Source organism: Amia ocellicauda, chromosome 4, assembly GCF_036373705.1.
Source record: "Amia ocellicauda isolate fAmiCal2 chromosome 4, fAmiCal2.hap1, whole genome shotgun sequence".
NCBI lineage: Eukaryota > Metazoa > Chordata > Actinopteri > Amiiformes > Amiidae > Amia > Amia ocellicauda.
In genome coordinates, this window is record NC_089853.1 from 41,679,313 (window position 1) to 41,700,536 (window position 21,224).

Genomic DNA, 21,224 nt, shown 5'->3' on the forward strand with positions numbered 1-21,224 from the left:
CGCAGCGCCCCCTACGTATTGGGTAAAAACGCCTTCTTGGCCTAAGCGATCATTTCGTTCATCTTATTTGATTTGATTTAAGTTTGATTATAATGATGATATTTAAAGGGCATTGGACGTCGAATGCATGGCATGTACGCTTGACACACATGTGCACAGTGCCTCCCCCGGGGTCTCACACGCCCCCCAGGCCTCTGTGCCACCGGAACAGCGAGAGCACAACGTGAGTGGCGTGTGACGTCACGGGAGGGTCGCAAACGACCATATCTAGTAAAAGCACCGGCGGCAGAAGGGAAAGGCAGAGGTAGGTAACACAGTTGCATTTTTTTTAAAGGGAAATGTGTTCAAAATAGGTCACAATTCTCGGTTTGATTGAACTTTTACCCATGCATGGTTTTTTATTATGGCTTCTATTATTGCAACAGCATAAAGGAAACAAAGACACTGACACAAAGACTGCTGGATTTGTTGAATAAATAACCAAGACGGGTCCTACTATCAGTAATGTAATTCATTCAACGCATGGTTTTTTTTCTTCCAAGGGATACTACATGTGCAGGGATATGTTGATTTGCGTCATGCATGCATGAAACTGGCTTTAACTGCAGCGTTTATTTGATTTGAGTATGAACAGTGTGGTGGTATGGGTTGGGTGGGAAAAGGGGATTCTGGATTTTCTTGAGTTCTTCTCCTTATTATTATTATTATTATTATTATTATTATTATTATTATTATTAATGTTAAAATGATGTATTCGTGTCTTTTCAGTAAGAATTGAAATGCGAATTCCGCAATATGACGCGTTTTCGCTGACTAGAGTATGAGTGTGGAGAATAAGAAGAAGAAGAAAAAAGAGAGAAAAGGAAACCTATAACCGATTTAAAAGCCCTTTCTGAAAACACGTTTCTGAATGAACCGGTGGGGCTAGTAGTAATAGTAGCTCCGAATAAAGACGGTATTTTGTTTAGTTTTTGTTAGAGATCGATGTATTTTATGCATGTCATGTATTTACAATAATTGAACGAATACATCAATCACATCTCGCCAGGTTTGCTATGCATTTGCTTTAGAGAGGCTTCTCCACACATGCCCGCTGAGGGGAATTGTCATCATTTGAAACACTATTGCTCATGTTGTTCAACTTTCGTGGGACGTTTGCTGCAGAGATCATATGTTGCGACTTTGGCGCCAAACAAAGAGCATGCGCCTTGTTTTCTCAGTGTGGGGAGGAAAAGGGGGCAGCTTCACAGCCGGCCTGGCTTCCCTGGGTTCTTGTGTAACTTCCTCCCTAAGGAAACGGGTCATGTTCCCCAAGAATGTGAGGGGGAGAACGCTCCACGCTGCAAAGGCTAAACTGGTTTATTGAATTGAAGCTAGTGTATCGGGTCCAAGGTTTCTTTTTGGTTTGTTGCGTTTAAGTTCCAGTGTATGCGATACACATGAAAAGACGACCCCAGTGGATGGACTAACACCGTGCAAGTCTGCCATTGAAAGGACAATGGGGCGACGCATCGTCTGCACCTCTCGGCTCTGATTCACCAGATCGGCGCAGGATGGCAGATGTGTTGCCATGGCAACGCAGATGCATTGTGAAGTAGCGCTCCTGGGGATTCTAGAATACCACAGTCAATTGAGCGAGAGTTAGTCCAGTATTGTCATCCTCGTTTGTTTTGATTTGTTTTTACAGATACAATTGCCTGCTAGGCCTGGTCGTAGATTACACACGCTTTGCTGTCTGTGTGCAACTGGGGGAAGGGGAGTTGGTTGGGGGGGGGGGGGGCAAACTTTACTGCCAAGTTTTGAAATCTCTTAAAAGGCCTGTTTTATAAACCTAATGATTAACATCACAGCCACATTGACTGATAAGAGCAGGCCAGCCAGGTCATTCCTAGATTAGACCTGCCCTGTGGCCGTTTAGCAAGTCTCTGTCGCCAGTAGAGCTACACTTATTTGCGGAGTTGCCTTGTACGAATAATGTTCCTCGCGTTTCTATTGGCCAACGCGCTCTACAGCGGGCCAATGACAGTCTGGCTATGACGTCAGTTCGAGTGTAATACAATTTAATTTAATCCGTGTTCTGCATTCTGCTATTTTTTTAGGATGCCCTTTCCTATAGAAATTAACCACATGCAGATCACGAATCTAAATAAATCTTATATATATTTTAAAAATCGATCATAACCCAAGCATTACTGTTTTGTCTATGATAAACAAGATAATTTGTTTAGTGACGTATAAAAAACATCCCAATGGCATTCCAAACAATAATCTAAAATATAAATTCCAAGAGAGCCTTAGTTAAAACAACACAATCCCATATTTTCATATATTTTTCTCTCATTGCTGCCAATACGAATTGTGACTGTTTTTAGCACTGGAAGTCTAGAACTTTGGGACAGTCATAATGTCGTACACACAAAGAGAAAACCAGTAAAAAAAAAAAAAAAAAAAAAAAGTTAAATAAAAATGTTTTTATAAACAAGTTGTTTGAAAACATCTGGTTATGAAGAACTCAGTGGGATGAATGGCTATTATAGATTCTGTTGTATATTGTATTCACATGGTAGCCTGAGCTTGTTAAATTCCATCATGGAGTTCATCTGTTTTCACTTTACAGATGTGCTGCTTGGTTAAGTCTTGTCAGAAGGGGGAGTGATTGAAAAATCTGAGTTTCTCAACTTGTAGACATTTTAAATAGATAAACAGTGGGCTGTCATCTGTCACTGCCTGCCTTTAAAGCTGTAATTAGCATTAAGCCATGTCAATTTCTCATTAACTCTGTATGATCTAGATGCATCACAAACATTCAACAGATAAGACAAAAGTTAACCCAACTCGCCAGGCCTCGCCATGTGTTGCTGGATTTAATGGTTAAGGCATATACATATGATGCATCAAACTCTTATTGATAATTATAGTACATTAAAATCCAACAAGCACTAAAATACATCTGTTGTAGTAATTAACTTGTCAGTGTGCCCTTGCATAAATCTTAAAAAGTTCACTAGAGTTGTTTTAAAGATCCAACACAACTGTTGATAGAAGCCTATTAGAAATATATTATCTGTTATTTGCAGGTGGGGGAAGATGGCAGTGAATGTTCGTCTGACATCTGAGAACTCGGATAAATTCAATCGTTTTGAGCTGTTGTCATGGATCAATGGATCACTGGAAACACAATTCATGAAGGTCGAACACACATGTTCAGGTAACATTACATTTTCCACTATTTCAACACTACAAAAGTGTTCCGTCTGCATTGCAAACTTCAAAAACATACAACCCAGAAACATCTGAACAAATCTGGCCTACCTGCATTACTATTAATTATCTGGAGTTTGTATTTGTGTACATTGTGTACAAACACCCACTAGTAAACAAATAAATATTCTTATTTTATTCCTCAAATGTCAAATGAAGACCTTCCTCTCATGATTTCCAGGTGCCATCTATTGCCAGTTGATGGACTGGCTGTTCCCTGGTTCTTTGAATATAAAGAAAGTCAAGTTTCAGGCCCATGGGGAAGTTGAGTACATTCACAATTACAATCTGCTGCAGTCAAGCTTCAAGAAAACCGGCGTGACCAAAGTATGTTCATGGACATGTTCCTGTGCTTTTTTCATTTTCTTTCTCTGTGGTGTTTTTCTTTGTAGTGAATCTTACTGTGATCGTTTAAAGACGGTGGCTAAAATTGAATGTTGCAAAGAGCATAATGTTGTAAATGTTCATACTCAAATCTTCTGAAAATCTGCAACCCAAGTGCATATAACCTTACATATGATTGGTCATGTTTCAATGTTTAACTGATTGAGTATCTGTTCTGTGTTTTTCCCAGGATGTTCCAGTACATAACTTAATCAAAGGGAAATTTCAAGACAACTTCCAGTTTCTGAAGTGGTTCAGGAAGTTCTTTGATGCTAATTTCTATGGCCAAGTGTACAATGCTTTAGCAGCGCGTGATGGACAACTGATTCTGCCTGTGCATGATGTACCTTTTTCTCCTCAAGCTGTCAAATCCTTTGGCAGCCCTAAACACACTGGTAAGGTTTTCCATCGATTGGGAGAATAACCTGAGTTGGAACGGTGTTCTTTGTCTACCTTCCTATTTTCTCTGTTTAATATCCTGCATGCACCATGCGTTACATTTGGTTACCCAATTAAAATGTAGCCCAAGCCCCATACAATTACAAAACATGATGAACTAATTGTCCTGGCTTGGTCCTTTCCATGTAAAAGTTCATCACTGTTCAAGAAGGCTCCCCATTTGGAACATTATATAGAAAATCAGCAGAAAAGATTAAGAGTATTAAATTGAGTGATTCTCTTAGTATGTGTGGAATCCAATAGCCCCAGCTTACCTGTGATACCAGTTGGCTCTAATTATTCAGGTACTGAACAGACCAGCTATTACATTATAACCTACATATTAGACAATTGTTTTCCACATCTTTTACCATTAATTCTTTTCTTCATATTTAGACGTGAAAGTGAAAATTGAGTGCATATCCGACGACGAGGCCTACAATCAGAAAAATAAGCGCATCACCTATCTTGATGTCTGGCAAGAGACCTTTTGCTGGGTTGGTCCAAGTAAACTTGGGGAGATCTATGCATACTGTGAATTCTGTGACCTCAATTTAACCATTCATCACAATGGGAAGATGGACTTGAAGCGACACCAGGAATCCAAGAGGCATCACAGGAACATGAAGAAAAAGGCTCCCATGGTGAAGACGAACAGCAATTTGAGTAATGGCACAATTGACTCCTTCTCCTGTGGGGTCAGCACTCTGAAGTTCATTGGGAAGCACTGCACAAGTGAGATGCTTTCAAAAATGGGAAACGGAGCCAAAGTTTCATGCCGCATTGCAAGGTATGTGCTGGGGTTCAAATATCCGAAAGACATTGCTTCCATCTGTACCCAGACTCCGTATTGCGTTTATCTATACCGCAATATAGATCTGGGAGATGAGGAAAAGGCTGATGTTGTGCTAGTGGGATATTACGACGAAAAAAATGCGAAAAACAGGCTGCGGCTTGTGGATGTTGCACAGCCTAAAGCAGAGACCGGTGCATCTGTGTCTGCCTGCCTTGTGGATACACTGAAGAAGTTTGACATACCAATTGGGAACCTCACTGCTTTCTACACAGACTGTGCTCCTGAGCAGGGTGAGGCTGTCCTCTCCAGGCTGAAGGAGATTAACCCTAAAATTATTCACATGGGAGGCCTGTACCACCTGGCCAATGCCGCTTGCAAGTCTGGAGTTGCGGCTTCTATTATGAAAGTTGATCAGCTCATTTCTGACATTCACAGCCATTACTTCACCTGCTCAACAGCCAATGGTAATCTGAAGGAACTCTTCTTGGGCACTGAGCCTTACGATGGGGCCATTCCCGCTTCAGCACAGTGCCTTGTGTTTAGTAAAATCGTCCGGAAAATAAGTGACATGTGGCCTGATCTCGTGACATACTTCCAGTCCCGCAGTCTGAAGGACGACAAGGTCAAGCTCATCCGTGAGTGCCTCCAAATCCACCAGCTGAGGTTGACCTTCTTGTTTATGAGCCACGCACTGGAACCCCTCTGCAGTTTCCATAGCAAATTGGAGAAGCAAGGCAGTGACGTTGCACAGTTGCTGAAAGATGCGAGCAGCCTTCTCAGGTCTTACACTACCAGACTTCTCCTTCCGGAAGCTGTAGTTAAACTGTTAAAGGGATGTGATGCCAAACTTCTGAAAACTCAGAAGAATTACCTTCAGGAAAGTGATCTGAACGTTGGTCCAGAGGTGGAGGAATACCTGGCACAGCACGGGAAAGACCTTGGTGTTGCCTCGGACCGTTTCTTTAAAGATGTCACCTCCTTTTACACTGCTATAACAACTTGTATCATTCAGAATCTCCCTTTGCATGACACGTTGCTGAGAAACATTTCCACTTTATTAAGTCCTACCGGCAAACTAAAAGTCACCGGCAAAGTAGTTGTGGAACTTGCCACCCAGCTGGGCCTCTGCAGAACGCCTGAGGATTGCAGTCAGCTGACAGAAGAATTCCTGGAGTACCAGCTGTCGGATGGCGATGAAGCCCAAGGACAGCACCCCACGGCACCCCTTTTGCAGTACTGGAGTGCTGTTTTGAGATCCACCACATCTGGAAATGTCGGACAGCTGCCCATCTTCCAGAAACTGATCCTGACTCTGCTGTCTTTGCCGTACCCCCCTTTGGAAGCCAAGAAGGCCTTTGATCAGGTAAGAAACACATCTTCAATTTACGGCCCCTTACTATGACCACCACACTGCATAAATTCCCACACAGTTCTGAAACACTCATATATAAAGTCTCCTTCTTAGGACATCTGTCAGGCAGGGCTTTGCAATGGCTTGACTGCAGATGAACCTGAAAATACTTTTTCTCACCAGGCGGTGGAGAACGGGGACGCCTCCCTCCTTGACGACACACTGACCGAGAGTGAGCTGGATGACACCAGGGACTTGGACACCAGTGTGCTGTCAGTGGGGGACACCAGCTTGTCGATGTCCAGCCCGCGAAAGGGGGTTGCTTGCAGCTCTTCAAGTAAGTTAATATCCAAAAGAGCAGGCCACCACAGCTCTCTCCTTACAGTCCAATCTCCCTGATCGCCTCCGCTCTAGGCCTTGGGAACCCCCGGTGGCCCAGGTTTCAGATCCATCAAGTACTTTCATAATTTCTCTTGCAAGATGTTGACTACCACTGGTTGGTTGACTGGAATCTACATTTATTCAGGTTCCCACAAAATGAAGCATTTCTTGATTGTAGAAGACCCCTTTGTTAATGTAACAGAAACTATATTGATAAAGGGATCATTCACCGTTTAAAAAGAAAAAGGAAAAAAGAGAACCTCAAATGAATATGGTATGCTAAGATTCTAGCAGCTGCTTAAGTTGCAAATCTGGGCCCTCCAAAGCATTGTAGCCATTGTTTTTTTTTATTCTGTTTGTGTTTGCAGATCTTACCTGGATCAAGCCCTGTGCTGTGCTGTTGGAAAAGATGAACCGTAAGGAAGGAATCAGAAATTCCAACATCCGTTCTCCAAATTTCATAGGTTACAGCAGTGGGGTTTCTAGGGAGAGAGCGATGAAAGGGACACATCCAGAATATCCCAGGATATAAGTGAAGGATCTATAAGTGAATTTGAATATCATTATTCGGCCCCAGTTGCTTGTTTGTTAGTAGACATATTTCTATATTATATATTTTTTCAATTTATTTAATTGATAAATTTAAATATTTTGTGGGAGTATTTTACATGTTAGAATTATCCTTCCCAAATACATATTTAGTTCAAATAATATTGGCAACATTCAAACCTCTTCCAAAGAGAAACTAATTGTGGCACTACCTGAATGGTGGTTGTAAATTTTCTTCTGCTTACTGATACCTTTCAGTCATGCCTTTATTTTAGTGGCCTTCAAAACCAACTGGATAACTGGATGTTTCCCTTTTGTCCAATATTTCTTTTCCCATTAAGTTTTCCCTGATGGATGAACTCCCTGGTTGTGTTTTGTTAACCTTATTTTAATTTTTCATGTCATCTTTTATGAAATCATTCCACTTAAGTGTCTTGATGTAATGTTCTGTTGTAATTGGGGTTTTGTTTTGTTTTGATTACTTAAAAATCAAGTTAGGAGCAATATCATGATCTAAAGAGGCATCTGATCATAATCTTTAAAAGAAACATTTATACTGATCCTTGTGTGCTTTTGTGAGCTCACCTGCTGCTGGTCTCGTAACACTTCACACTTGGTATTTTGCTTTCCTGCAAGTTCTGCACTCTTAAGAAGTGAAGGCTTTCCAAAACTTGTAGCTGTAATTATGGCTGCATTAAGGGCAGGGAATTCAGGGTGTGTGTGTGTTTATATATAAATGTGTGGTGATCTTGAGCACTTTCACTGCAATGATCTGTTGAAGCCTGTAGCTAGGGGATCACATGACTTGTTTTCATACATCTGTCAGAGTCAGTAATTATTGTGAATTGTGGGTAGGTGCCGAAATGAACAACGTGGCCAAAAACCCAGAGGCTTCTTTATAAGTATTCATATTATAATTTTTACATTTGTTGTTGTCTTCATTTGAGATCTTTCAGGGTTTTTGATGACTGCTGTATAATTATGGATATTCATTATTCAGTGTTAACGATCTGTAATTAATCAGTAGTTTTTAAAACTGTTTAAACATCTTGGTTTCCATGTGTTCAACAAAACATAAAAATTATGTTTAAAGATTCCCATCTGTTAATTGTAACATATATAAATAATGTATACACACAAGACAATTGTACACAGAGGCTCCCAATGAGCATGCTCTTGTTCAGATTTGCGATTTTGTTCCATTTCAGATCCAGCTGAGGAAAAGCCGTCATCAAATGAAGTCTTTATTGAAGATGACATCATTTGGACTAGTACAACTCAAGAGGTATTGCCCCTTTCATTTGATCTTTGTTGGTTTGTAGGTGGTGGAATCGTGGTCTCGCAGCACTTTTCTGTCTGATATCCACTGCTCTCTCATATCAAGTCTGGGTCTCTCTGTTCAATAATATCAAAGCAGTTGAACTTTCTTTAATAAAGGTTTCGATTGCATTGTGAAGTGGGTTTTCATTTGAAATGTTGTTTTTAATGAAAATCATATGATTTATTAAGTAAAGCATGCATTCCACACACACGTTAAAAATGATCAACTAGATATTACATTATCCACAAATTATCTGTGAAGCCATAAAGAAATCCTGTAACCAGTTTGTGTTGAGAACAAAAAAGGGAAAAATTGTTCCACGTACAATCTCGAAAAAGAAACCATGTATCAATTCATCCCGGGTGTTATTACGCTGTGGATGTGTGGGGGTGTTTAATAATTTGTCTTTGAGAGAGATTTGCATGCTGAAGTCGGCTCATCTGCCACTATAATACTGTTGTTCAGAGTCTATCCGAATAATAAGTTATCTATTTCCTGTAAGATTATCTTGCACTTTGGTTTATTCAGTGCATTTCGTTTATTCGTTTTTTGTTTTTTTTTCCATGTTACATATTGTAATGTAAGAAAAATATCGTGTTTTTTGGAATGTGTCACCCGCTTATACTGCCAGACTCACTGTGAGACTGGGGCCTCCACTCCAAGTCGACTTTCTCTTACACTGTCATGTGAAAAGTTACAAAGGCTAAAACCCAAATTCCCAGCACATGGCAGATCCTTCCAGACCTTTCAAATTAGCTTTTTCTTATTCCTGTTTGTTCCCCTCTTGGTATCGATACAAACAAATGCCAGATTTGCTGATTTGAGCAGGAACCTTCAGTCTGGTTTTCTGTTTCCCTAGGGGACAACTAGGGGGATTTATGGGTGGGAGACAAGCCTCCGACAGAAACCTCAAGCTCGGAAGGTCTTTCAGGCTGGTGTGAACCCCTCGGAAGATCCACAGAAAGACGACAACAGTAGCTACACAAAAAAGAATTTAGAAAGCCCTCTGGTATGTACCTTTGTGTTGTGAAGGAGAAGGCAGAGTGGAGCACTCTCTGTGGGTTCCCTCTTGCTTAAGGGTCAGAGAAATAAGTGTTTTTTTATCTCTGTATTAAGAACAGGGCCTTTTAAAAGTGCAACACTGAGAAGTTTTCACATGTATGACAGTGTAGCAGTGAAAGGCATCTTCTGGCTCACTGTCTTTGTGGAGCATACCTGTGCATTGCTTTCCTGGTTTAACTGGTGCAACACACAAAACAACATGGATGCCGAGTTTCACTTATCTATTAAGAGAGGACTAAACGCTGATAGCGTAGACTCAGCTGAAATCAGCTATTTCTGCTTCATTCCCCTTGTCAGGTGGAGTCCTTTGCTTTTGTTTTCATTCAAGTTGAGTTGTAGTGTGTAGCATTTCCAGGCCCTGTAAAGATAAACGGGCTCCAGAACTATGTTTCAGGAGGAAGGGGGTTGGGGGACAAATGTCTGGGTGCGGTACAGAATAGCTTGTGTTCTCAAGCATTGTCCGCTCTAAGAATGATCAAATTCCAGGAAGGAAAAGACTTAATCAGTTGACCCCAGAGTGTAGTTCAGCTGCGCCGGTGTAGAACAGTGCAGGGCTTGACAGTGCAGTTCTACCTGTAATAGTCATTTCGGCAAAGCCTCTCCTGGAACAGTTTTCTCGCTCGAGATTCTTAAAGCACAAATCTCTTGTCAGGGGATACAGTTCTGCAGTTGGTTGCCTGCATGGGAATATCATGTCTTTGTGCTACAGTGTTTAGACCTCTACTGCTAGCTTGGGCTAACCAGTCCATTTGTGCTTGCCTGAGAAATCCCTTCTGTATTCCTGCTTGGTAAGGATGAAATCCTTTCTTTCACTTATAAGAGTATCTTCTCATCAAGGGTGCAGTTTAAAATGCAGAAAACCAAACATTATGGGAATGTTTTTTTTCTTAAATTGTCTTTTCATTTTGTTGTGCTTTTTCCTTAGATAAAAAAGGAACGCCGCACTTCGACTCCAAACAAGCCACCCAAGAAATCCTACCCATACCTGGTAATGTCTTTTAAAAACCTAAAAATAACCAAAATAACAAATAACAAAATGACAGTGTTGTCTGGGGTGTTTTTTAGTTTCTTCCTGTTGATGTGGTTCTCCCCTGTTCCCCTTTAGACTTGTTTAAAATATAACACAGGCTGATGTTAAGCCTCTGTTCTTCTGCCCACAGGATGGGAAGGGGTTCTTGACGGGATCGCTGGTTTGGGGGAAGGTCAAGGGCTTCTCCTGGTGGCCGGGCCTGGTTGTGGGCTGGAGGTCCAAACAGATTACCATATCTATGAGGAGGGTGGAGTGGTTTGGAGACGGCATGTTCTCAGAGGTGAGTACATAGGGGCAGGTTTAAGTGGGGGGGGGGGGTTGAGATAATATCAATTTGTCCCCTCAATCATAGGCGTCCCCCGACTGTATTAAAAACTGTAATTGTAATTTTCCATTTCAAAATAAATGATTTCAGTGATTTACTTATAACTCCTGTTGAGATATTATTTTGTGTTTTATACCTTTTTGATGGTAGAATGAAGGATGTTCAAGAGCACTGTCAGCGCAACTCCTATATCGCTCAGTTTGGTCTTCATTCCCCCGATGTCTTATATTTCAGATCTACACAGAGCGGTTACTTCCATTCGCTGCGTTCTCCAAGTGTTTCTGTAACGTCTCCTTCAGCAGTCTGCCTGCTTACAAGGATGCTATTCTCCAGGCACTCGAGGTAAAGGAAAAAAACAACAAATCCTATCTCTGTAGTGTAGTATTGCTGATTGTACTATGTCAGGTTTAAAAGGCGTGTATGGATTAAGTGACTTGGTGTTTTGTCGTCACTCTTGCAGCTGGCCAGTCAGAGAAGTGGGAAGATATTTCCACCCTGTAAGGCGGACAGTAAGGATGACAAACTGAAACCCATGCTGGAGTGGGCCGTTGAGGGCTTCGAACCAAAGGGACCCGAGGGCTTCAAGTCCCCTGATACGCCTGGTAAATTAGCGCTGAAAGTTTAGAATAGGTCAACACAGCTTTTCAAAGTTGTACAAGATGGTACTTGCCACAAAAATACTGCTTTGTTAAATACAAATAAGATCCTAATAAATATATATTTTCTTTGTTTTTAAGTTTTAAGATTTCCACAAGTTTATATCTCTTTCCTAAACATTTGTGTTTATCCTGTGTGCAGAGATTCGCTTTTGTAATGTTTATCCTCTTTGCTGCTTCTGGATCATTTCAATTAGCAGGTGGTAAAGCTTTATGTCGACAGAGAGTGTAAGGGTTATTTTTTAATCTCCCTGCAGCCACGCCAGTGAATAACAAGCCTGACGTGGTGGAGTCACCAGTTCAGGAGTACCAGCCCCCAGCCAAAAAACAGAAATACATCTGCAAGAATAAAAGCGTCGTTGAGCAGGACTACACAAGAGGTGCGTGCAGCTCAGATGTCCTTCTCCTCACTTTTATACTACAGACAATTTACCAACTTATTGAAATGCTTTAACGTGAATTTGTTTGTTTTAGAGCAAATGGTCGAGGAAGTTTTGTCCAAAGGAAGAAATATACAAGGTAGGTGTCAATCAAACTGTCCACGACTGTTAAAGTAGGAGTGTTGTCTCTCTGCTGAGAAGATACTGTTTTAATGTAGAACATATCACTCTTGCTAATCAATCGTATGTTGTTTTCGCTCAGAATTTTGTCTCTCTTGTGGGACGTCACAGACTGAGATATGCCATCCCCTCTTTGAAGGAAGTCTCTGTCTGAAATGCAAGGTAACTTCTTTTGTTCTTCTGTGTTTTAAAAGAGGATGTTTTTAGTTCTCATGTTTGTCTAATACTGTTCACTCCTTTCCCTGTTATACTCTTGTCTTTTCCTTTGCAAAATCTGTTCTGTTCAGCTGACCAATTAATCATTCTCTGTTTTAGGATAACCTGATTGAGACCCTGTACAGATATGATGAGGATGGGTACCAGTCGTACTGCACAGTATGCTGTGCCGGGCTCGAGGTCATTCTGTGTGGCAATGCCAGCTGCTGCCGGTGAGTTGTCTTCTCTCCCTGTCAGGGGTGGCAACCTTAAAGAGCCCATCCGAGGCTTGGATACATCACTCAGAGGACGGTGTTTTGTTTGTCCGATTGTTGACAACCTTATACAAATAATTATGTATTTAGTCTTTTGCAACCTTCAGCTTTACTCCCTCTGAGCCTCCTGGCCACACACACACAGACTCGCACATTGTGTATATCCTAAATACTTGAGAGTTTGGGTAAAGATTTCTTGTCGTCCCCTCAGGTGCTTCTGCGTCGACTGTCTGAATATCCTGGTGGGGCCAGGCACTTTCGACCGACTGAAGGAAGTGGACCCCTGGAGCTGCTACCTGTGCCTGCCCTCACATCGCTACGGCATCCTGAAGAGGAGGCAGGACTGGAGCATCAGGGTGCAGGAGTTCTTCATCAACAACAGCGCCATGGAATTCGTAAGAGATGGCGTTCCTTTCAACATTAACGTCTTCAGTTCTTCCTTCATTCATTCCCTAACTGTGTCACATGCGCTTCTCTACAGTGTGTGCAGATGCTGATTGATGGATAGGATGTATGCTATATATATACACTCACCTAAAGGATTATTAGGAACACCTGTTCAATTTCTCATTAATGCAATTATCTAACCAACCAATCACATGGCAGTTGCTTCAAGGCATTTAGGGGTGTGGTCCTGGTCAAGACAATCTCCTGAACTCCAAACTGAATGTCTGAATGGGAAAGAAAGGTGATTTAAGCAATTTTGAGCGTGGCATGGTTGTTGGTGCCAGACGGGCCGGTCTGAGTATTTCACAATCTGCTCAGTTACTGGGATTTTCACGCACAACCATTTCTAGGGTTTACAAAGAATGGTGTGAAAAGGGAAAAACATCCAGTATGCGGCAGTCCTGTGGGCAAAAATGCCTTGTTGATTCCAGAGGTCAGAGGAGAATGGGCCGACTGATTCAAGCTGATAGAAGAGCAACTTTGACTGAAATAACCACTCGTTACAACCGAGGTATGCAGCAAAGCATTTGTGAAGCCACAACACGTACAACCTTGAGGCGGATGGGCTACAACAGCAGAAGACCCCACCGGGTACCACTCATCTCCACTACAAATAGGAAAAAGAGGCTACAATTTGCACAAGCTCACCAAAATTGGACAGTTGAAGACTGGAAAAATGTTGCCTGGTCTGATGAGTCTCGATTTCTGTTGAGACATTCAGATGGTAGAGTCAGAATTTGGCGTAAACAGAATGAGAACATGGATCCATCATGCCTTGTTACCACTGTGCAGGCTGGTGGTGGTGGTGTAATGGTGTGGGGGATGTTTTCTTGGCACACTTTAGGCCCCTTAGTGCCAATTGGGCATCGTTTAAATGCCACGGCCTACCTGAGCATTGTTTCTGACCATGTCCATCCCTTTATGACCACCATGTACCCATCCTCTGATGGCTACTTCCAGCAGGATAATGCACCATGTCACAAAGGTCGAATCATTTCAAATTGGTTTCTTGAACATGACAATGAGTTCACTGTACTAAACTGGCCCCCACAGTCACCAGATCTCAACCCAATAGAGCATCTTTGGGATGTGGTGGAACGGGAGCTTCGTGCCCTGGATGTGCATCCCACAAATCTCCATCAACTGCAAGATGCTATCCTATCAATATGGGCCAACATTTCTAAAGAATGCTTTCAGCACCTTGTTGAATCAATGCCACGTAGAATTAAGGCAGTTCTGAAGGCGAAAGGGGGTCAAACACAGTATTAGTATGGTGTTCCTAATAATCCTTTAGGTGAGTGTATATACCCCCAATTTGGAGGTAAAAATCTATGGAGCACTCAAGTAGGTCAAACAGTCTTAGAGACCTCTGCTTGTAGGGCTAGTTGGTTATTAAGAGTTGGAGATTGCTTAAACTGAACCAGCAATCTAGTGCAAGGTAAACTGTGCAAAAGGAAACACCATTTAAAACCAGGGCAACTTGTGAGGCTTCACATGCACACGACTGGCAATGGAACTGATTTTGAGTCACAGTAGTTATTAGATTGAAAAAAAGTTATTAAATTTTTTAACCCAAGTGTTTAATGTTTTAATTTAGAAGAAATTGCTTTAAAACCAGTTCTTGTTACCTTGCAGGAACCTCACAGAGTTTACCCATCAATCCCTGCCAGTCAGCGAAGGCCCATCAGGGTCCTGTCCCTCTTTGACGGCATTGCAACAGGTGAGGTGGCGGGTTTGAAAAACATTCTCCTTCTAGTTCAACTTTGAGGTGGAGATTTTTATTTATTTTTGTATTTTATGCTTTTATTTATATTTGTGTGCATGTTCAGACTTAGTATTTGATCTCCATTTAAATACATATATAAACTAAAGCCTTTTCAATGTCATTGATTTGACTCACGTATATGCTTTGTATTGTGCATCACAATGATTAAGTTAAGAATAATCAATATTATGTGTTTTGCTTTCTTCGCAGGCTATTTAGTTTTAAAGGATCTGGGTTTTAAAGTTGAGCGATACATCGCTTCAGAAATCTGTGAAGACTCCATTGCAGTCGGGATGATCAAACACGCAGGGAAAGTTGAACATGTGAATGACGTTCGAACCATTACAAAGAAGCACGTGAGTGGTAAAACCTTCGTCAGAATGGACATCCATATCCATGTCACGTTTCTATATTGCAACTGAATGCGTCACATGTCTTTAGTTCTGTATTTTTTGGGTCGACTCCATTCCAACAAGGCTACTCGCACTTAAAAACAATTGCATGAAAAACTTACTTGGGATTGTAAAAAGTTATCTTGTTTGGAGGATTAGACAGAGCCAGCAAAATAGTCTATACCGTTTTACTAGGGTAGAGTCAGTGTATGTTGCTGTTCTGTTAATTTATATGAATGTGAGTAACTTCTACAGAATGTTGTACCAACGTCTTTATTCTTTTATGTCCTAGATTGCTGAATGGGGTCCCTTCGACCTTTTGATTGGAGGAAGTCCTTGCAATGACCTTTCAATTGTGAACCCAGCTCGAAAGGGCCTTTTTGGTATGAAGTCCTATATCTGTTGAATGTATTCTATATAGTAAAAAAATAAAAATACGACAGGGTCTATTTAATACACTACAATCAAAATGTGTATTTAATTTCCATCCCTGGTTTAGTTTAACATTGATAGGAATTATCAGCAAATTGCTGTAGCAAAGAAACCACAGCAGATGGCACTATAGTACTAAAAAGTGCCGAGTGCATCAAGACTTGTGCGTTTGAGTTTTGTAACACATTCATGCAGTGTTCTCTGTATATCATTTGTGTAACATTTTTCTTTGGAAATGTGCAGATGTAAGAAAAATATTAATCCTTTTTGCTTTTAGCGATGACACATTATTGATGCCTGTCAGGGATCTGAATTGATGGCGATCTGGCCGTGCGAAGGTGACAAGATAGGAGATGGTGCTGTACTCATTCCCTGTTCTGCACTCCACTGAGCAGCCCAGTTGGGCCGAGCCATGTCTGCACTCTGTGTTTTCTCACGGGGTTGGTGCTTGTAAAACACGGTGCTGTGGGGATGTGCCATGAGAGAGAGTGAGAGAACCTGCAGACACAACCGTTTTAAAAAATGTCCTTCTTTTCCTTTCAGAAGGCACTGGAAGACTCTTCTTTGAATATTATCGAATGCTGAACATCTTGAAACCAAAGGAAGGGGACGACAGGCCCTTTTTCTGGTTATTTGAAAATGTCGTGGCGATGGGGACCCGTGACAAAACCGATATTTGTCGATTTCTAGAGGTAAGAACGTAGTCGGTTGAGCACTGTGGGGACGTGATCTCGTCTTTATGCTGTAATTTCAGAGACATGTTACTGCTCCAGTTCCTGCTTCAGATCATTCATGTGATGTCCTTCTGTGATGTTACTGATTGAGAAATGTGTTACAATACCACTATTGCTTAAAAGAGGTGTCCTCACATGTTTTTTTTTTAAATATCGTGTCAATCTCAGTGCAATCCAGTGCTGATAGATGCCGTCAGAGTGAGCCCCGCACACAGAGCGCGCTACTTCTGGGGGAACCTCCCTGGAATGAACCGGTAAGCTTCAGCGTCGTAATGTTCCTCCAATGAAGTAAAGCTTAATTTGTGAAATACTTAATTACAGCCATGAGTCCTGTAAGCATAGAGGTGTAAAGTAGACATAAGCTACCTTTCTACATGTTTAGGTTTGGGCAAATCCAGCCGGCAAACATTCACTTCACTGTGAAGTCGTGACTGCCATACTGAGGGCTGAGCCTTCGAGATGTCAAAGACTGAATAGCTTAAGACATCGGCTTCCTGTGGACAACAGAATGGCCTTTTTTTGTAGTTTCTCCAGTTTAAGTTAAGTCGTATATGTTTGATTTTTTTTTTTAAAAACCTTTATGGTTCTTTTATTGATTTGATGTATTTAAAGACATTAGCACACTTCCCAGGAAATGTGATGGGTGTCCTGAAATTTGAACAACGTGATGCATCGTCTGCTTTTCCACAGGCCCATCGCGTCGTCTTTGAACGATAAAGTGGATCTCCAGGACTGTCTGGAACATGGAAGAAAGGCAAAGGTACAGACGTGTTGCATTATGCCATTTTCTTTCTTGTTTGGTGTCCTTTTAAATGTCCTCTATGAAGCTCTGTAATGTCTGCCCTTTGTGAAGGGCTTTTGTAACAATCCAATGAAAGCTCAGTTTAAACAGTGTTCTCTTTGCTCTTGTGTTTCAGTTCACCAAAGTCCGTACCATCACTACACGGCCCAACTCCATTAAGCAAGGAAAGTCCGAGATCCTTCCGGTTGTAATGAATGGAAAAGAAGATAATCTGTGGTGCACAGAGCTAGAGAAGTAAGTGTTGACTTTTTTTTTACACAATTTTGTATTAATATTATACAGAAGGAAAATTATGAATCTATATGTAATATGCAATGTCTGTGTGTATATATAGTAGCGATCTGGGACTGTTGTGTGGAATGGAGGGACTGCAGAGTGTGCATGGTGGGGCAGATTGTTTGGGGATCTGATTATTAAGGGGAATTATTACAGTTTCTAGCCAATGTATGGTTCTCCAGGATAAGTAAATTAATAAATAGCTTATTGTAATTCTACCAGAATTCAGTGTAAAGTGTTGTGTGTGTGTGTGTGTGTGTGTGTGTGTGTGTATACAATCTATAAAAAAATGTATCTTGATCTTCAGATTTATGTAATTAATTTCATTAACGTCTTTCCCTGCGATTTAGGATTTTCGGCTTTCCCAAACATTACACGGACGTGAACAATATGGGCCGTGGATCTCGTCAGAAGGTCCTTGGGAGATCCTGGAGCGTCCCAGTAATCCGACATCTGTTTGCACCCCTGAAAGACTACTTTGCCTGTGAATAGCTACGACAATGCAAGCACACAAACAAAACCTCAAGGATCTTAGGGCTACTCTTTAGAGTTTTGTAGCTAGGCAACCGCAAGAAAGAGAGTGGCTGAGGGGCTGAGGGGCACGGGGGGGACTAGTGAGCGCTCCCCTCTCCCTGCCTCCAAAAAAAAAAATCCTTACCAACGTTTCACCAAACACCAATTCACAGACAGGTTACTGTTTGTATGATCTGATTAGGGTCAATTATGAAAGCTATTTAATTTTGTTTGTTCTAGTTGCCCCCCTGTCCCAGGTTTTTTTTTTTCGATGACTTTTTTTACTTCACTGGTCACATGATACAGCACTGCAACTTTTTGTTTGCAGTTTTTGTTGTAGTGTTTTTTTTTTTCTTCTACACACAGTATTTGAAATGCATCTTATTGTTATTGGAAATGACTGTCTAATCTCGGCCTACCTCAGTGTGGTGAAATCCTGTGTTCCAAATAACTGGAACTCTATTTATAATCTGTCCACTACAAGTATTTCATTTCATAGAGTGTGGGTCTGTTATGTAGACTGGGTGCAGTGAATTCTCCAATTTAAATGTTTACCTCTCAATCTGTTTTTAAACTATTTAAGATGACGGTTCTTGTGCACAGGTGGCTAACTTTGTGCCCTGAATGTTTTAATTTGAATATCAGAAAATAATCTAACTGACAGTTTTACAAACTCAGAGCTGGAAGCCCAGTTCAGGTTAACACTATTTGCTCATCCTTATCACCAGAACTGGGAGTTCCTGGTTTTGTTATAAAACTAATCAAGCAATCTGTATGAATGGGGTGGGGGGGATTTCTCTCACAATTAATCGTTTAATGACTGTCTAATCATGAACAAATTTAAAATGTTGTATTTGTGTTTCTAAGGAAGTTGATGCAACTGTCACTGATTTTTGTGGGAACCCCGTAAATAAACCCAAAGTAAATTAGGTTTTAAGAATACTTTATAAAGACTGAGCATCTGACATTTTAGGTTAGACATTACTCTTTGGAATTTGTTCAGTCATAAGATGCCATAAGATGTTGGAGTTTAATTTCATAGGACAGACTTCATTATATTGTATAAGTGAGAGAATTCTTTTTATGTATTCACAATCATCAAGTGATGAGTGGAAATCACACGTCAAATTATGCATGACTGGATAAAGCCCTTCTTCATTTTAATCTTGACATATGAAGTTGTTCCCCAAGAAATACACACAGTGATATTTGGATTATTTAATTCACATAAGACAATGATTCTACAAGACATCAAGAAAAAATAGGGATGGCTGATTATAAAAAATACTTTTTATACAATTTTAAGTGCCTGCCATGTGTAAGTAAAAAAAAACTGTGCACTGTGAATTTAAGATGCATGGTTTAGTATATCCTGGCAGCAATTTTAACTATTCAAAGGATCTTCTCCTGTGGAGCACCATGTGTAATCGCCTCACACCAGCATGTTAAGAGCATTATTTCCTATTGTATTTAGCATAAAACTATTATGCATTACCATCCTGTCTTAAATATGAAGAATGTCTTTTTCTGCCATTTTTAAGTATAACAACACTTGACTTTTATAATGTTATTTTTAAACATTTTGTTTTTGCCAACCAGGTTTTGGGGGAAATTGTGCATTAAGTATCACTTAATTGAAATAATTTGTCGGGTGTCCATAGCCTGACCATTCAGGGTAGCACGATTCTGCCTGAATACATTTAACATGACTTAGGTACTGTATAGATTCAGTATTAAGCTTTTTGTTATTTTGTTTACCTGTTTGCAGATTTTTAGAGCCTATTTTTTTGTTTTGTTTGTCCCCCTGCCTTATGGGCAGCATAATTTCAGATCCCCATGCAATGCAATGTTAATACTGTAACTGTATCTGGTTCTGTGATGCTTTCTTGGAATAACATGAAAGGGGCTTTTTGATATTTTAAGTCCACATAAATCAGGTGCTAAAAACAACGACTATCTTGAAACAATATGCCACTGTGCCATAGCAAAGAGATCTTTGTAGGCCTTTCGGTTACTGATGTCTCTGTACTGTTTTTACAATACCTCATAGGAATTTGTAAGGGTCTAGGGTATTTTATAATCCTATTGGTGCTACGTTTTTACTTTACTGTTAGACCTTTTTCAATCTGTGTACGGTTGTTGTTTTTTTGTTCGTTTTTTTGGAATGGGGTTACATGTATCATCAATGAATGAATGAATGACAATGTAATGTCTCGGTTACCTGGTCTACTTATTGTATGTGTAACTTTAGAAAATAAATGAAGTTGTTAAAAATGAACACGTTCTCTCACTGTGTTACTGTTAAACGTGTTATTCAATGTGGGTCAGCACTGCCTGGCTGAAATGTATGTGCTTGTTATTTATCATAAAGGTCTTGCATGTTCTTAAGCTGTATTTTTCAAAACGATTGCAAGTCTTCTGTTACGAATAGAAGAAAAAACAGGTGGAGCGCATGTGCTGTCCATGTCGGCTGTGATTGTGCCGCAATATAGAATATGTATCGGAAGACGGCGGTACTCGTCAGATACATACTGTTTAATCTGGTGACAATCAAGAACACCATCGAATGAATACAATAACGCATATTTTGAATTTCGCGTTTTATATATATGAAAATTGAATTCAAAACCTTTACATGCCACGGCGTAAAGGAGAAGATAACGGCTCATGCCAGTTTAATAACCGATATCCCGAATAAACGCGTACAGTGTTCCAGTGATGCGTCGATGGCAGTGCTATCCAGATTCGCAATTAAATTGAAGCTTGCTGGCAACACCTATATTTTCATTTTTACGTCTGCGGTGTTCGAGTGATCACATTTGTGACAATAAAATACACAATTAAATGTGTTGGTCGTCTTGCACTATATTTATTATTATTAACTGCATCCTATGTAGCCTTTAGGATAGTATATTTATGCATTTCTCTCAAGCATTACAAACTTGCAATGCACAGCGAATAAGCCAGCATACAAAGACAAAATCCCATTGCGGAAAGGTTCTGCAAAGGCATAAAAGGGCATAATGCACTTAGATACACTATTGCAGCAAAAAATGCGAGGCTTTGCAACAGGACGCGTAACAATAACAATATTGAGACATAAATAATTTAGTTTGAAATGTGATATGTTTTTATGATCCCGTCATTCTGTATATGATCTTATTTGGTTATGTCATAGTGTATGTGTGGTATGTGAGGACGTGTGGCAGGCGAGGGGTTAATCCAGGGCCTCGCCCAGGCTGCTTTACTCGCCGGCGTGCGGCCGTGACGTCGTGGCGT

General features: G+C 40.7%; 1 protein-coding gene across 3 annotated transcripts; it reads left to right on the plus strand.

Moving 5' to 3' along the window:
* Nucleotides 1–249: 249 nt before the first annotated feature.
* LOC136748505 (DNA (cytosine-5)-methyltransferase 3A) lies at nt 250–20,223 on the plus strand. Of its 3 annotated transcripts, none has more exons than XM_066702291.1 (26): nt 250–304; nt 3,078–3,208; nt 3,443–3,588; nt 3,836–4,040; nt 4,480–6,242; nt 6,414–6,567; nt 6,980–7,027; nt 8,369–8,445; nt 9,341–9,490; nt 10,469–10,531; nt 10,704–10,853; nt 11,133–11,240; nt 11,359–11,500; nt 11,812–11,934; nt 12,029–12,073; nt 12,197–12,276; nt 12,430–12,542; nt 12,796–12,979; nt 14,667–14,751; nt 15,007–15,152; nt 15,481–15,571; nt 16,164–16,312; nt 16,523–16,608; nt 17,045–17,114; nt 17,272–17,390; nt 17,783–20,223. In XM_066702291.1, exons 2-26 carry the CDS (start codon nt 3,088–3,090, stop codon nt 17,922–17,924), a joined length of 4,560 nt encoding a protein of 1,519 aa, XP_066558388.1. In that variant the 5' UTR covers nt 250–304; nt 3,078–3,087; the 3' UTR covers nt 17,925–20,223. The 3 variants fall into 3 exon arrangements, with proteins under 3 accessions (XP_066558388.1, XP_066558389.1, XP_066558391.1); XM_066702292.1 differs by having other exon boundaries at nt 16,167–16,312; XM_066702294.1 differs by lacking the exon at nt 6,980–7,027.
* Nucleotides 20,224–21,224: the final 1,001 nt, after the last annotated feature.

What these genes read in the sequence shown, in the direction of transcription:
- LOC136748505 (XM_066702291.1), top strand. Translation starts at nt 3,088, where the DNA reads ATGGCAGTGAATGTTCGTCTGACATCTGAGAACTCGGATAAATTCAAT. An exon ending in GAACCATTACAAAGAAGCAC is followed by an intron (nt 15,153 to 15,480) that starts GTGAGTGGTAAA and finishes TTTATGTCCTAG; the next exon opens with ATTGCTGAATGGGGTCCCTT. An exon ending in TGGTGCACAGAGCTAGAGAA is followed by an intron (nt 17,391 to 17,782) that starts GTAAGTGTTGAC and finishes CCTGCGATTTAG; the next exon opens with GATTTTCGGCTTTCCCAAAC.